This window comes from Oryctolagus cuniculus, chromosome X, assembly GCF_051225735.1.
Source record: "Oryctolagus cuniculus isolate XC-2025 breed Fujian yellow rabbit chromosome X, ASM5122573v1, whole genome shotgun sequence".
NCBI classification, from domain to species: Eukaryota; Metazoa; Chordata; class Mammalia; order Lagomorpha; family Leporidae; genus Oryctolagus; species Oryctolagus cuniculus.
This window is the reverse complement of record NC_142888.1, coordinates 58,682,491-58,699,112: the sequence shown is the minus strand read 5'-3', so window position 1 is coordinate 58,699,112 and position 16,622 is coordinate 58,682,491. Positions and strand designations below refer to the sequence as shown.

At 37.6% G+C, this 16,622-nt stretch overlaps 1 protein-coding gene across 1 annotated transcript; it reads right to left on the bottom strand.

The window, feature by feature from the left end:
* Positions 1–11,702: 11,702 nt before the first annotated feature.
* On the bottom strand, positions 11,703–16,186 carry LOC100338017 (uncharacterized). The gene is made up of 2 exons (XM_051827408.3): positions 15,990–16,186; positions 11,703–15,571 (listed from the first exon to the last, which is right to left on the bottom strand). Exons 1-2 carry the CDS (start codon positions 16,178–16,180, stop codon positions 14,458–14,460), a joined length of 1,305 nt encoding a protein of 434 aa, XP_051683368.2. The 5' UTR covers positions 16,181–16,186; the 3' UTR covers positions 11,703–14,457.
* Between the last annotated feature and the right edge of the window lie 436 nt (positions 16,187–16,622).

Here is a 16,622-nt window from a genome sequence, read left to right as displayed (position 1 = left end):
CCAACTACCTAAACTTTTTTTCTTAAATATACACAGTCACAGATCATCAGGCACAAGAAACAAAGCCACAGAATAAAAATAAATATTTAGATGAATAAAATTATGCTCAGTGAACACAGAAAATGAAAGAGAACTTTAAGAAAAGTCTGCACTAAGAATAGTTGAGTCTCTGAGCTGAAAACTCAATGTTGCTTAAAATATCAAAAATTGAGGAGCCATTTAGTGCCGCAATCAAGTCACTGCATGGGATGCTTACATTCTATATCAAAGTGCCTGGTTCAAATCACGGTTCTGCTTTTGATCCAGTTTCCTACTAACACGTATCATGGGAAGCAGCAGGTAATGGCCCAAGTAGCTGAGTCTCTGCCACCCACATAGGAGACCCAGATGGATTTCCAGGATCCTGGCTTCAGCCTGGCCTGGATCAGCTTATCACAGGCAGCTGGGGAGGGAGCCAGTAGATGTAAATCTCACTCTTTTAGTTAAAATGAAAATAAATTAATAATTTAAAAATCATGAATTAGGGAAAGTCTTTAGGTCTTAAAAGTATAATTTCTAGGGCTGGTTCTGTGGTGCAGTGGGTTAAAGCCCTGGCCTGAAGCGTCAGCATCCCATATGGGCACTGGTTCTAGTCCTGGCTGCTCCACTTCTGATCCAGCTCTCTGCTGTGGCCTGGGATAGCAGTAGAAGATGGCCCAAGTTCTTGGACCACTGCACCCACATGGGAGACCCGGAGGAAACTCCTGGCTCCTGGATTCGGATCGGCGCAGCTCTGACCATTGCCACCTTCTGGGGAGTGAACCAGCAGATGGAAGACCTCTCTCTCTCTCTCTCTCTGACTCTCTCTGTAACTCTTTCAAATAAATAAAACTTAAAAAAAGCATAATTTCCAAAATACGTTTTTAATGCACAAACGAAAAATAAAGTTGGGGGATCCCTTAGAATGTTGCTCATAAAGGCAAAGAGACAATGCATGAGTGGAAAGAGCCATACATGGCCACTGCTAGAGCCCAACATTTGATCGATAAGAGTCTCCAGAGAGAGAAACAAACGGCAGAAATTAAAAGAAAAAAAATAGAAGATGATAAGTCACAGACAAAACTGGAAATTAGTTCTCAGATTGAAAAATCTGATACAGAACACTTCACTTTTAATGTAAGTGGTCACAGCTATAAAGTGTACTCGGAGTAATGCTTTCTCGGCATTCTTTAAGTGAATTAGGGTTCTCCAAAGGGACAGAGCCAGTAGAATGTAGAATATGCATTTGAGCAGAAAAAGATTTCTTATAAGCAATTCACATGATCATAGAAGCTGCTAAGTCCAAAATCTGCCATTTGAGCTGGCAGACTGGAAACATAGGAAACCTAATGGTATATTTCCAGTCTGAAGGCTTGGAGATTCAGGAAAACCAACAGTATAGATGAAGTGCAAGTGCAGCCTACTGGATAATTAATCCCTTCCCAGGGCAGTTATAACTTTTGTTCTATTCAGACCTTCAGATGAGATCTAGGGTTTTCTGCTTATTCAAAGTACACTGATCTAAATGTTAATTTCATGCAAAAATAGCTTTCAATTTTATACATAAAATTAACAATCACAGAAAGTTTTCATATATTATGTCTTCATTTTCATTCATATCAAAGAAAATCCTGATTTTCCTATTGATAGATTTTCCTATTAATTTCTTCTTTCATCCTATAGTTTAAGGGCTACGGTTTTTTTTTTTTTTTTTTTTTTTTTGTTATTGAACTCTTTATTTAGCAGAACCATTAAACTTTTGAGTATAATGTAAATTAAAAAATGTTATCCCTGGGGCCGGCGCCGTGGCTTATTTGGCTAATCCTCCGCCTGTGGTGCTGGCATCCCATATGGGCGCCAGGTTATAACCCTGGTTGCTCCCCTTCCAGTCCAGCTCTCTGCTGTGGCCCAGGAGTGCAGTGGAGGATGGCCCAAGTGCTCGGGCCCCTGCACCCATGTGGGAGACCAGAAAGAGGCACCTGGCTCCTGGCTTCGGATGGGCACAGCACTGGCTGCAGCGGCCATTTGGAGAGTGAACCAACGGAAAGGAAGACCTTTCTGTCTGTCTCTCTCTCACTGTCTGTAACTTTGCCTGTAAAAAAAAAGTTATCCTAAAATTAATAAATAAAATATTAAATTGAAAAAATATTTTTTAAATTTCCACATATTTTTGGATTTATTCATTTGTAGTTTTACTCCATTGTGGTCAGAGAAGGTACTTTAGCAACTGTTTTATAACCTAATATGTGACATATCCTCATAAATGTTCCATACTTCTCTGAAAAGAATGTGTAAATTTCAATTGCTGAGAGAAGTGGTCTTTTGTGTTTGTTAAGTCAAGATAGTTTGCAATATTGCTCAAATTCTCTATTTCCTTACTGATTCTCTGTCTAGATGTTCTATTATTGAAAATGAACGGCTGAAGTTTTTGGTCATTATTGTAAAAATATTTTTAATTCAATTTTGTCCATTCTTGATGCATATATGTTGGGGTTTTGTTGTTTGGTGTTTATGTGTTTGGAATTGTCATATACTCTTGAGCAACTGAAATAATAGATATAAAATGTCTTTCTCTGTCTCTCACTACAATTTTATGACCAAAATCTGTTTTTCCTATATTGGAGTTTATAGATATCACAGGTCTCTTCTGGTTACTATTTGCAATGTAATATCTTTTTTCCATCCTTTCCTGCTAATTCAGACCCTGGGAGCTAGCAGTGATGGTTCAAGTAACTGGATTCCTGACACCCCTGTGGGATGCCTCAACTGAGTTCCCAGCTCCCAGCATCAGCCTGGGCCACCTTTTATCAAGATGGACATTTAGGGAGTGAACCAGCATATAAGAGCTCTTTTTCTGTGTATCTGTCCCTCTCTTTCTCTCAAACCAATGAAAATTTAAAATCAGCAATATAAGTTTCCACCATGGGAAACTAGAAAAAGCAAATTAAATTCAAAGTAAGTGGAAGAATAGAAAATAACTATAAGGGTAGAAATCAGTATAAATAATATGAATCAGAGCAGAAACAAATACAACTGAAAACAGGAGATCAATGAAACAAGAAGTTGGTTCTCTGAAAAGACAAATAAAACTGATGAAACTCTAATGAGGTAAATTAAGAAAATAAGAAAGATGACAAAAATTATTAATGTCAGGAACAAAGAGAGGACATCACTACAGATCTCAGAAACTTTAAAGAGATCATCAAGGAATACTGCACACAGCTTTACACACACAAATTTTACAACTTATGTAAAATGGACCAATCCTAAAAAACACAATCCGCACAAAAGTACACAAATAGAAATAGGCAATCTAAATAAGTCTGTAAGCTATTAAAGAAATAGAGGTAATAATTAATAACCTCCTAAAACAGAAAGCACCAGACCCAAATGGATTCACTGGCAATTTCTATTAAACGTTTAAGGAAGAGATTGTACCAATACTCTATAGTAGCTTTCAGAGGATATAAAAAGAGGGAATAATTCCTAACTTGTTCTTTGGAGTCAGCATTACCATAATACCAAACTGAGAAAAAGTCATTGCATGAAAAGAGACAACAGACCAAAATCTCTCATGAATATTGTTGTAAAATTTCTTAACAAAACACTAGAAAAGTAAAACAACCAGTATATTATGTATATCATACTAAATATATGCTATATATATGCTATACATATATTACACATAACATATATAATATATATAAATCTATAAATATATGTACTATATATTAAACACATTATATTATATACATGTATATATGGCATATCCAACTGGAACATATCCCAGGAATTCAAGGCTGATTCTGTGTTTGAAAATCAATTTATATAATACTTCACATCAACAGATTGAGAAAGGAAAAAAAAATCATGAGCACGTGCAGGCACTTCAAAAAGTTCACTGAGAATAGAATTACAAGATAAGTTTATTTTGATACAAACAATTGAAATCCATGCATGATTTTTTCATAATATGAATTTTCCATAAACTTTTTGACATCCTCTTATATCTATAGATGCATAAACACCTCTGATAAAATCCAAAAGTCACTCATGACAGAAATGAAAATCTCTCAGCAAACTATAGATAGTAGGGAGTTTCTCAATTTGAGTAAGACTATCTACCAAAAAAAAAAAAAAAAATCACAAAAACCTAAAGCTTAACATCATACTAAATGGTAATGTTGTAACTAGAAACTTTCCCACTCAGATCAGGAACAACACAAAGATGTTCTCATTCACCACTCTTTCAGTGTTCTACTGGAAGTCCTTGCTAATGAAATAACATGAATAAGGGAAATAAAGATACACAGGTTAGAAAGGAAGAAATAAAACTGTCTTTGGTAACAGATCATATGATTGTCTATGCAGAAAACCTGAAAGAACTGACAAATCCTCTGGGAGTAATGAGCAATCATGGCAACATATCACGATGCAAATTTATGGATGAATGTCAATAATTTTCCCAAATACCAGCAACAAAAAAACAATATTTCAGATTAAAAACAGTATAATTTACAATAGCATCCACAGAATTGAAAAATTTAGGAATAAATATAACAAAATATTTATAAGTGCTATCTATATGAAGACATCTACAGGAGTACTTTGCATGAAGTCAAAGAACTAAGTAAATGTGGAATTAAAGATTCCTACTTCATGGATAGAAAGATCCACTATTTGCTAAAATGCCACTTCTTTCCCAACTGGATTTATAGATTCAGTGCAGTCTCAATGAAAATCCAAGTAAGTTATTTTTTGGATATCAGCACACTGATTTTAAAGTTAAAAGAAAAAAAATTAAGAATTGCCAACATGATACTGAAGGAAAAGAACAAAGTTGGAAGACAGACACTATCCAACTTTAAGACTTAATAAAAAACTACAGTAATCAATATATGGTACTGGCCAAAGAATAGACAAATAGATGGAAGAGTCTAGACAGTCAAGAAATAGGCTTATATAAATACAGTCTACTGAACTTTGCCATAGACGACAAAGCAATAAAACAAATTTAACAAATGCTACTGGAAGAACTAGATATCTACATGTGAAAATAAGAATAAATTTAATTCACAGACCTCATACGTTACACACACACCTCAAAATTTGTCATAGACTTGAATGCAAAATACAAATCTATAAAACTCCTAGAAGATAAAACCAACTTAGCATAAAAAGAAAGAATTGACAAGCTGGAATTTGTTAAAATTCAAAACTTCTGCCCTGTGATAGACAATGTCAAGGGAATTGGAAGACAAGCCACAGACTAAGAAATGATATTTACCAAAGATACATCTGATATAATACTGTTACTGAGATATACGAAGAACACTCTAAACTCATCAGTAAGAAAGTTAACATTCTGGGTTAAAAAAAAATAGGCTGAAGACCAAATGAGCTACACAGATGGCAAATAAGCATATGAAATTATACACCAATTCATTTGTCATGAGGAAATGCAAATTAAAACAATAACATACCACTACATACCCAGAATGATCAAAATCCAGAACACTGACAACATCAAATGTTAGTGAGGATGTGGAGCAACAGGAAATTTCATTCATTACTGGTGTGAAAGCAAAATGGTACCGCCACACTGGGATGGGGGAGGGAGCAGAGCTATTGGTTAGTTTCTTTTTTTTTTTTTTGGTTAGTTTCTTATAAAGCTAAATATATGATCTAGAAAAATTGCTTCTTGGTATTTACACAAAGGAATTAAAAAATTTCTATACAAACAACAACCTTCACAAGCATGTTAACAGCATTTTTTTTTCATAGTTATTAAGCAGTGGAAGAAACCAGGGTATCCTTGAGTAGGTGAATGAATAAGTATGCTGTGAAACACCCAAATAGGAATACTATTAATTACTCAAGATAAATAAGTTATCAAACCATAAAAGACATAAAACATTTTCAATACATATTATTAAGTGAAATAAGCTAGTCTGAGAAGGCTGCACGGCAGGATTTTGAATATATGATGTTATGGAGAAGTCAAAAACATGGAAGACAGTAAGAGGATTAGTGCTTGCATGAGTTAAGGGCTGGGAAGGATGAACAGGCAGAGCATAGAGGAATTTTAATATAGAGAAACTCTTTATGATGTCACAATAATGGATATATGTCATTATATATTTGCCCGAACTCATAAATTATACAACACCAAGAGTGAACTCTAATGTAAACCATGGGCTTTGGCTGATAATAATGTGTCAATGTTAGTTTATCAGTTGTAACAAATGCATCATTCTAATGGGTTATGCTGCACATTGATAAAGGGGGCAAGTTTTAGATGTGTGGGGTAGGGAGTGTGAACTAAAACAGTTCTTTAAAAGACAAAAAAGCGAAAAGTGAGTCATAATGAACTAGAGGAATTGGAGAGGATCTGGGACAATTTCCTAGAAGCAATCAGTTGAACGATACATGAGAGTAAATGGGAGACACAGCATTATGGGGTAGTGAGAGCAATTCTGGCTAAGGTTGTAGCTTAAAGAAAGTTACAAAACAATGCACCTGCAGAGCATACTTCAAATATAGTGCCTGGCATTTTGTGGCTAGAGCACAGCAAATCTGTACTGTGAAGAGAGGGAATGGAGCATCATGGAAATGTTAGGTGGCAGCAGCAGCAAAGGTGACAGAGAGCTCAGTGAGAGTGAATACATTTAAAAAGGGGGTGGGGGAGGATTGAATGGTTTGTTTAGGTATACAGAAAACACATTCAGTAGTGAGAGTTGTAAAAGTGAGTGCAAATTTCTCTCCTAAAATGTATTGCAGTGAAGAGGGGGAGGTAGTAGCTTAAGCAGGCACTGGTGTTAAGGAGATGATTTTAAAACATTAAGATGAGAAAGCACGAGCATGCTTGTGGCAAAAGAAAGGAATCAATGAGGAGAGAGTAATTAAAGGTGCAAGAGAAGAAGAGGATAATTACTAGATCAATGTCTCCGAGGAGACAGGAATGGGTCCAAATCAGTGCTTCTGTACACATTAACCAGTAGGCTCTCACTTCATGATTCTCCCAGAAGCAATTCTGTCTTTACTCAGCAAATAAGGCAGACTTGACTGGAAAGTTGGAATCATAGGGAAATTCCAGTGTTTATTTTTAAATTGCCTTTCCTTAATTTCGTTATTTTTCCTTTTTTAAGCTGTCTTATTTATTTGTCATTTTCTTAGGTGTGCCTGCAAAAATGAAGTTAAGGCATCAAGTAAGTTCTATGTTCAAATTATAATACACAGTAAGATAAGAAAAAGCATTAGCACAGGGGTAAACATTTGTTTTCTCGGTTACTAGATGCATGAAGATTATTGAGTGGAGTGCAAACTCTAGAGTACAACTGGGGCAACTTTTCCAGGAGATGTGTGCAATAGCAAAGCAAGTAAGGGCACCAGGTTAAGTTAAAATATGAGGAAATCATACAAATATTGTCTAAGCATAATTCGTGTCTTTCTCAGGGTCCAAGACACCACTCAAATTTAAATTCCCCTTTTTTCTGATCCTTCTGCTGTGTAAGCCATGACTCTGAAATTGTTTGTAATATACATACAAATAATGAGAGCATGTAGCCTCTCAGACAACAGCCCAGTAATTGTGCTGGTTCTTGTGATTCGATCTATGCATTTAAATCCTGAAGTTTCACAAAATCTTCCAGAAAATGCTGAAAGGTAAAGTAGGCCAAAAAATTTATCAAGTCTTGACCAAAATCTACAGCTTACAAAAATAGAAAACCACTTGGAACTTCAGACAGAACTAATATTGAAATCTGAAGGAGTATTTGGATTTTATACCAATTTACACTAACACGTATCACTGCACAACCTCTAGCTCTACTCCTATAGCTGTATATCATCACTGTTTTTAATCATTGGGTATTTATTTTCTACTGAAAATCTTTGCACTTTGAAGCTTTTGTGTTCTGCAGCAAGCTTCTGATTCCAACAGATAGTCTTTTTCTTTCTTCTTTAATATAAGTGATCTTGCATTGTAGTTAGAAAACTTCACGGTTCTTACAAATGAAAACTACTTTATTCCATTGTATACACTAAAAACCTAGCTTCTATCTTACTGCTTTGTTTGCATTATCACAGGAAGTCCTGCTGTTTTTCCTTCCCTGCAGTAAACTACAACAGGAAAGTTGATCCCCATACTGTAAGGTAAAATGCTGCAGGCTGAATTCTGTCTGGAGATAGGAAGCTAAAATTACCTGAAAAATCAAACTGAGGCAGATAGAAAGATGAGAGACAGAGAGAAGAAAAGGATGAGAGAAAAGAGAAAGTGCTATTACCAAGAGCAGTTTGCCTCTATTCAGTGAATGTTACTTTGTTGATGGCTTAATTCTAAACATGCTTTGTCAGTTTTTTCAGTTCTTCCAGGATACCTGCATCATTCTAGTTTCAGACAGTAAAAGAATGGTATTTCAGATATAAATAGTAATAGATTTTGTAGTGATGCTTAATACCTTTGAAAACCCATTATACATTTTTAAATATAAGGTAACAATCAGTAATTTCTTATTTTTTTTAAGATTCATTTATTTATTTGAAAGGCAGAGTTACATAGTTAGATGGAGAGACAGAGAGAGATCTTCTATCTGCTGGTTCGCTCTCCAAATGGCTGCAAAGGCCGGGACTGGGTTGGACTGAGTCTCCAACCCCTGAGGCAGGGGCCCAAGAACTTGGGCCATCTTCTGTTGCTTTCTCAGGCATGTTAGCAGGGAGCTGGATCAGAAGTGGGGCAGCCATTACCTCATCAGGCACTCAAACGGGATGTTGGCATTCTAGGTGGTGGCTTAACCCACTGCACCACAATGCTGGCCCCAGTAATTTTTTTAACTTGTCAGATAATAAATACCTTCAGCCTTGTAACAATGTCTCAATACTTTGTATTGGGAAAGTAGTCATAGACAATACAGGAATGAGTGGGCATGCTTGTGTTTCAATAATACTTTATTTATGCAGTTAGTTGACTAGTTCTCAGGAGATAGTTTACCAAACCATAAAAAAGATAATAATTCCTTATCAATCAGTCATACATTATTCTAATGTACTAATAGCCTTTCATTAAATTCAAATTTTCAAATGTTTGTTAGTGGTCTATGAGTGTACTTCAAAATGCTTGTGGAAATAATGGAATGAAAAGTATGAGTTTATTTTGGTGCAAACACAATCCTGAAATCCGTGAATAGATATATTACAGAAAACACTCTTTGGTGCCAAGGTGTTTTTCACAGCATGCAAAATGTTTTATTCTAGTTTCATGAAAATATCCAAGAAAGTGTGGTTGTTAATAATGAAATAATTACTTAGCACTTAGGAGATTTTCTGAAGAATTGTTGCAATCCACTGTTTTATCCAAAACTATGTAGGACTCCATTAATTGAAATTACTCTATAGAACTTATTTGTAGAAGTATTTTTCGATTTTGTTCCTATCTAGTACATATTCATGATATCTACTATTTTTATGGATCTGTCATTCATTGGTACCCATAATACGAAAGTAATTGCAGAAGAACAAAATAAGTAAGCAAAAAAAAAAAAAAAAAAAAAAAAGAAGAAGAAGACAAGTGAAACTAATAGAAAATCCACACACCAAAAAAAGAAAAACCTACAAATGACCTATACACATTATAGGCACATAACCACCAATAACAAAGAAAAAAAAAAGCAAGGTAAAATAGAGATTTTTTTTGTACTCATCATTTTGACAGAAAAATAAAACAAATTTACTCTTGTGGTTTTTTTGGTGAGAATATGAGCAAATGGGAATTTTCCAAACAGATTTACAGAACAATGTGGCTATGGCTAGCATAAATGTTGGCCCTTTGAACTCAGAACTCCTCACCACTTGGAATAAATGGAAGTTGGCAAAATATTAATTACTCCATCATTTTCAAGAGCGAGCATTTGGAAACAAACTGCTTGACAACAGGGACAGTGTTACAACAAAGAAACAAACAGTAATAACATAAAATATGAATAATAAAGTACAGCTAGATAGCAGAATACTACAGAGCCTTTGAAAAGAATAAAGGATACTTCCATGTGTATCTGTGGAGAGATGACCAAGACATGCTGCCAATTATAAAAGCAAACTGCAGAACAATATATAAAACAAAGTTCCTTTGTGATAAAATAATCATCAACACAAACATATTGGCACCAATATTCATCCTTTTAAAAATTCTAACTCAAAAACACTGTGATTCTATGGAAATAAATATCTGAAAAGAAAAAGCATGATTACAGGATTTTCTTGAGATAACTAGTGATACAGTCTGAGTCATATATATTAATATAAATAAATTAATTAAACCAAGAATAGGACGATAGAGCACTTTTAAACCCACACACATTATCTTTTCTGTTATAAATTGAGTCATCAGAGGTAACTAAAAAATTAACACCTTCAATAAATTCAACATCTGTATTACTTGAAATTATTTTATAAGGGTGCTGATACAAGTTGGCAATCATGAAAATAAGATGCAGTGATCATCTAAACATAACCTGAACAAAGGCTTTAATGTGCAAAAAGTACTGATGTTGGAGTCAATACAGATTCGGATATGTACACATACTAAGCAGATTTTAGGTATTTTACCAGTCTTAATGTTATTGAATAAGAAACAAAACACCCAAATTAAATGATTCAAATGATAAAAATATACATTGTCTCACCAGGAGAGTGTGCATTTTCAGGGTTGGTTCATTTAGTCTCAAATATAATATGGCTTTTGAACAGCTTTTCATGGTCATGGGATGGCTGTTGTAGTCATTTTAAGTGCCTTAGCCAACCTGCCCTTCGATCTCTTTGGCCACAATTATACATGTCACAATCTCAACAAATCATTAATCACAGGAATGAGAATGCCATGATTGTTTTAAACTTTTAATTAACATTAACATAAAGAGAAAGGGAAGTATTTACCTTCTTAGAGTGTAGACAGGGTACATCTGAAAACGAATTCAATTTCCAAAGAGGTAAGGAAAATATAATTGTGAGCAACAACATCTGTCACAAATATGAAAAGCTATTTAGTAATGGAGGATGGAGTTGCAAGGATTTGATGGAATTTGTTCACCTAGATATTTGATTCCCTTGTGTAATGCATTTTTTTTTCATTTGGGAAAATGTATCTCGATGTAAAAAAATCAGTAAAATCAGTACACAATGAAAAGCTTATATACCACACATAGTAATAAACTGGGACTCAAGAGACTCAGATTTTATTATTCAACTCTGCTAGTGAATTTCTGTATGAACTGTGTTGTGTCGTTTTGAAAGAACTGTAAAAGAGGTACAATATGAACTTACTTCTAGTTTGCAGAATATAAAATTTAAATAGGTAAACAGTCTGTGTAAGTATTATGCTGTTTAGAGGAAAACTATGTGAATACAGTATAATTATCACTTTTTTTTCATGGGATGAAATGTTAGATAATTCCTAAAAACTCACCTTTGAGGACAGAATGCTGGAAATCTCCCAAGAGAATGCTAACAATATTGAATTTAAGATGCCCAAAATTAGGAATAATTAACATATAATGAAAATATCCCATACTGTATTTTTATGTAGCATATAAAGAAAGCTACTTCAACACAAGGGAATTTTGGTTGATATTTTTTATTGACTCAAACTTTAACACTTTTTGAAAAAAAATCACTTACATTAGAACCACCACCAAAATTAGTAAGAATAGTGTTTGACTACTAGATGTATTTTCTGTGTACAATGAAAATTAAATTGTTTTTTGCAAAAATGATAAATGTTTGCACAAGAGTAAAAGATTACAAAAAGTTGTCCAAAAGAAAATGTCACTCCCAATTCTATTCACCCAAAATAAAACTTTACTCACATCATTTGGTATCTTTAAAAATATTTGCTAACAGATACAGTAATTATTTAACATCCCCTAAACTCATACTAAATTTGATGTTATACTAAATTCGGAAGATATCAAAAAGGACAATCTATAGAAATTCAGAAAGGTAGATCATTTGGTAATGTACACTATAAGCTTACTTTAATAAAAACCAATTTGGAGCTTATTTGTTTTCATCTATGTGAAAGGGAGAGGGGAAAGGAGAGAGGGAGAGAGAGAGAGATCGAGATCACAACAACTGAATCTACCTCAGGCTGAGGCCAGGAGTCCAGAACTCCATCAAGGTCTCTCATGTGCATGGCAGCGATTCAAGTCCCCTAGCATTCATCTGCTGCCTCCCTGGCGCATTAGCCAGAAATTCAACCTGAAGACTAGTTGGGACTAAACCCTCCAATATGGGATTTGCATGTCCCAAGCACTGGTATAACCTGCTGTGTCAGGATGCCTGCCTCCTAGTTTAAGTCTTTTGATTATCAATCAAGTGTCAATTAGCTAAGAAATCTTTTTATAGCGGTTAATGCAAGGCAGTCCAACATCTTTTTAAATCTGTTTTCAAATGCAGACTGTACTCACTGTTAATATTATACGGAAGTTCTGTGCAGCACAGACTGAAAAGAGCTTCAACTAGGTAGGGAAAATTTGGACAAGAGCCAAATATCACAATTCTCATATTTTAATATTTTTCTTTGAATTCTTTTTTTAAACTTTTTTTCCAAAGAAAAATGACCATAGTCAATTGAAAACCTAATTATTTTTCAACTCCAATTTTAAAAGTTTTCTTTACATACGTAAGTTACTTTGATTTACTATTTTGAACAACCTTCCCTTTTCCATTTTAAATGTTTAGTATTTACTCATGCTGAATTCTCTCTTACAGAGACTGCTCCAGCACGTATCTCCAGGTCTTTGCTTTGCTATCTTTTACTAAGACATGCAAACCAGAATTCCAGTACGCATCTGAAGGGCTCCGATCCTCAAAAACAAGAAATGAAATCTTTGTAACAGCCAATTAAGTGGAATTTAAAAATCTACATGAATGTGGTTTGTACGTGGCAGCAATCCACTGCTATGCTCCTGGTAATCTGATCCTGCTCCATGAATCCTTGTAAATCATCCTTCCTATCCTATCCACATTATGATCTGAATCCAATGATCCAGTTCCAAGTATTATGATCCAGTGAGTCCTCTGCAATCCAAACCTTTATAACCAGCAAAACCAAAAAGGAGGAGGCAAAATTTTAGATACTGCAATCAAAAAAGTTTCCCAGGGAAGGATGCTATGTCTGTCATCAGTTTAATAGAAATATATCAATAACTATCAGATTCCCCAAAAGAAGTTCTTAATGGTGTTCAGATAAATTTTAAAAACGTAATCACCTTAGAGACTAATTGGACGAAGCATTTTATATTTACAATTCAACCGATAATGCTAATATTCATTACTTCACAGCTCATTACAGGTTTTGTGGTTGCAGAAAGAGTTATGTAGTTGAAAAATTCACTGATATTGCTACACACCAAATCTAAACTAAATTTGATGCTCCATCTGTTATTTAATTTGTAAAGTAAAGCATTCAAAACATGAGTTAATTCTGAATACTAGTTTAAAGGGGAAGGTGAGACTTAAAAGTACTCCCAACTAGATTATCTGCATCAATATGCTGGAATTATATAATCTGGTGTCATCTTCTCTTTTAAAAATGAACTAGTAATTTTCTATCAGTTACAGAGAGGACATTCAGATTTAGCAGTACTGATATTATACTCTATCTCATCAGAATTAGACACCCTATACCCACACATACACCAACAGCAGGTCACAGATAACAGTTGCAACTAAGCACTATAACACATTAGCCAATTCTTCCTGTGTTAAAAAGGAGGGGAAAGGAGCAAAGTAAATTATTATGAAATAAGCAATGTAATTTTGCCATAATTGTCAAGATTTAAGGAGCAAAGCAAATTGTAGCTAAAGATAAATGCGTGCTTATAAGTGCTGTAGTGTAGATTCTATATATATAAAATATTATGTCATTTTAATCCTTGTCTTTCAGCATAAGACCAATACTGCCAATTTGATCTGCAACAACAGCACACTTGAAGTCATACCATTGTCTCCATTATTGATCTGATCCTCCTCCATCCTCCTTTTGGTAATCCTAGAATGACTGAGATGTGCTCCACAATCCTTAATCCAAACCATTCTTAATCCATGTCTTCAGATACGTTTACAGACACATGAAAAGCAAGCTATACTTTCTCAGGTAAGATGACCACAAACGCCTCCCAACACCCCAGTTTACACAAAGCAGAGCAGGAGGCCATTTACACAATATCTCAGTCTGAAGAGCATGGAGAAATAACTAAATTTACACAATCTTGTCTATGACATCACTTAAAATACAATTTGTCAAAGACAGGAGAATGTAGGGGGCTATAAGCCACAAATGAACGCCAACACAGTAGCCCACTCTCAACAAAACCGTCTGAATTAAAAAATAAGATGATATAGAGTAAAGGAAGACTATACACAACAAAAGGGCCACCCATCATCTTATGTCCGAGGGCAACATCTGTTATAACAGAGAGAAAAGTATGGTGAGCCTCTCTTTCGCCTTGGCGAGTAGCTGCGACTCCTGCCATTGCTTCTGTTGAAGCTTCTACTACGACTACGGCTTTTACTAGGGTTAAGGCTTCTGCTATGACTGCGGCTTCTGCTGAGGCTGCGGCCTCTGATACCATGGCGGCGGTGGCTGCGGCGGCGGCTGCGGCCCCTGCTGCCATCGCGGCTTCTGTTGGGGCTGCGGCCTCTGCTGGGGCTGCGGCCTCTGCTACCCCGGCGGCTTCTACTGGGGCTGCGGCCTCTGCTGCCATCGCGGCTTCTGCTGGGGCTGCGGCCTCTGCTACCATCGAGGCTGCCGCTGCGGCTGCAACTGCGGCTGCGGCTGCGGCCTCTGCTACCATCGAGGCTGCCGCTGCGGCTGCGGCTGCGGCTTCGGCTGCCACTGCCGCTGCGACTGTGACTGCGACTGCGGCTGCGGCCACGGCCTCTGCCACCATCGCGGCTTCTGCTGGGACTGCGGCCTCTGCTGCGGCTGTGGCCCCTGCTACCACGGCGGCTTCTGCTCCAACTGCGCCTTCTGGGGCTTCGGCTATAACTATGGCTTCTGAGGCTTCTGCTATGTCGGCCGTTTCTGCTGGGACTGCGGCCTCTGCGGCTTCTGCTACGTCTGCGACTTCGGCTGCGACTATGGCTACGAGGGGAGTATCTTCCACAATTCGGGCTTCTGGCCTCATCAATTCTAACCCGGATGTAGGCCGTTTCTCCCTTGTGAGATCTAAATTTAGTGTTATTTAGCTTGCGCACCGCATAGCTCATATCTTCTTTCCATACAAACTCCACGACACCTGACCCATCTCGGCGAACCGCGGCATAACAAACATAGCCTGCCTCCCGCATATGATCCTTTAAATCCTGCCAGCTTCCACTTGGCGGGAGTCCGGAGACAAGCACTCTGTTGTCAGACCGCCGGGATGACGTGCCACGGGTTTCTAGGAGGCCTCTGCCACCTCCATATATAGCACGGTAGTTTCGAGGAAACTCCACGCGCAGGCGGTACCCTTCGTAATCATAGCCGTCGCGACCGTGCACCGCGTTGTGCGCGTCTCTGCGGGATCACAGAAAGCAAGACTGAAGGGAGGAGCGGCCACCAAGAGACCCCAGCTCAGCCGGCCACCAGCGGACTCTGCACATGCGCACCCAAAGTGGAGGCGCCGCCAGGCGCTAATACGAGCCCGGTCCCCCCCCACCACCACCCCCCACCCCGCAACGACACGCCAGGCTCCCGACCCTACCCCAGCCCTTAGCTCTTCAGTGTCTCCCTCTGGCCTCAGAGGGGGATTCTGGGAAGGCCCAGGCACCAGAGAAGGCCCCCCGAGCCGGGTTCCTCACTGGGCTCCTGCAAGGCGATTTCCTGTCTCCAACCCCCAACACCCCCCCCCCCCGGCCGCCGCCATTCTCTTTTAATGCCTTGGAGTCTTTCCCAACTACTCCAACAGTCCCCAAGACCCGCCGTGCCATCTCACCGTGGGCTGTCGAACTCAACGAAGGCGAAGGGCCGTCCCCAGCGACGATTTTTAAGGTCGACATCTCGGACGGTTCCGTATTTGTAAAACATGTCCTTCACTTCCCTCGTTCCAATGTCTGGAGGTAAGTTGCCCACATAGATGCGACAATCATTCCCCAGCGGGCCACGAATCACTGCCCGTCTCGACATGGCAGAAACGAAAAGTGCGCAATCTAGAAGGATCCTTCCCGTCACACCTTGCGCGAGGCAAAGCGAGCGCGCAGCGGCACAGCGTCCGCACACGCTCGTGGAATTTTTTTTAAAGCGGACATTCCCTGGCTGTGCCCCTGAGGTTCTGATTTGCAGATAGGGGGAAAAGCCCTAGATTCCGAACTTTTATAAATTCTCGGGGTTATTCTAATCCACACAGCGGTGGGCCTCCCGAAACATTACCCTAAATCCATTCTCACTAATATCTCATGTAAAATAATTTGTAGTTCTTTGCTGCGTCTGTATTGTTGCTTTGACCCAGAAAGCAGCTTAACATGTGCTTAAGAATTTTTAAGATTTTCTTATATTTAGAAGGCCATAATTATTTTATAACTCAAGCTCCTTTTGAAGTTGGTACAGAAATAGGCAATATTGTCATGTG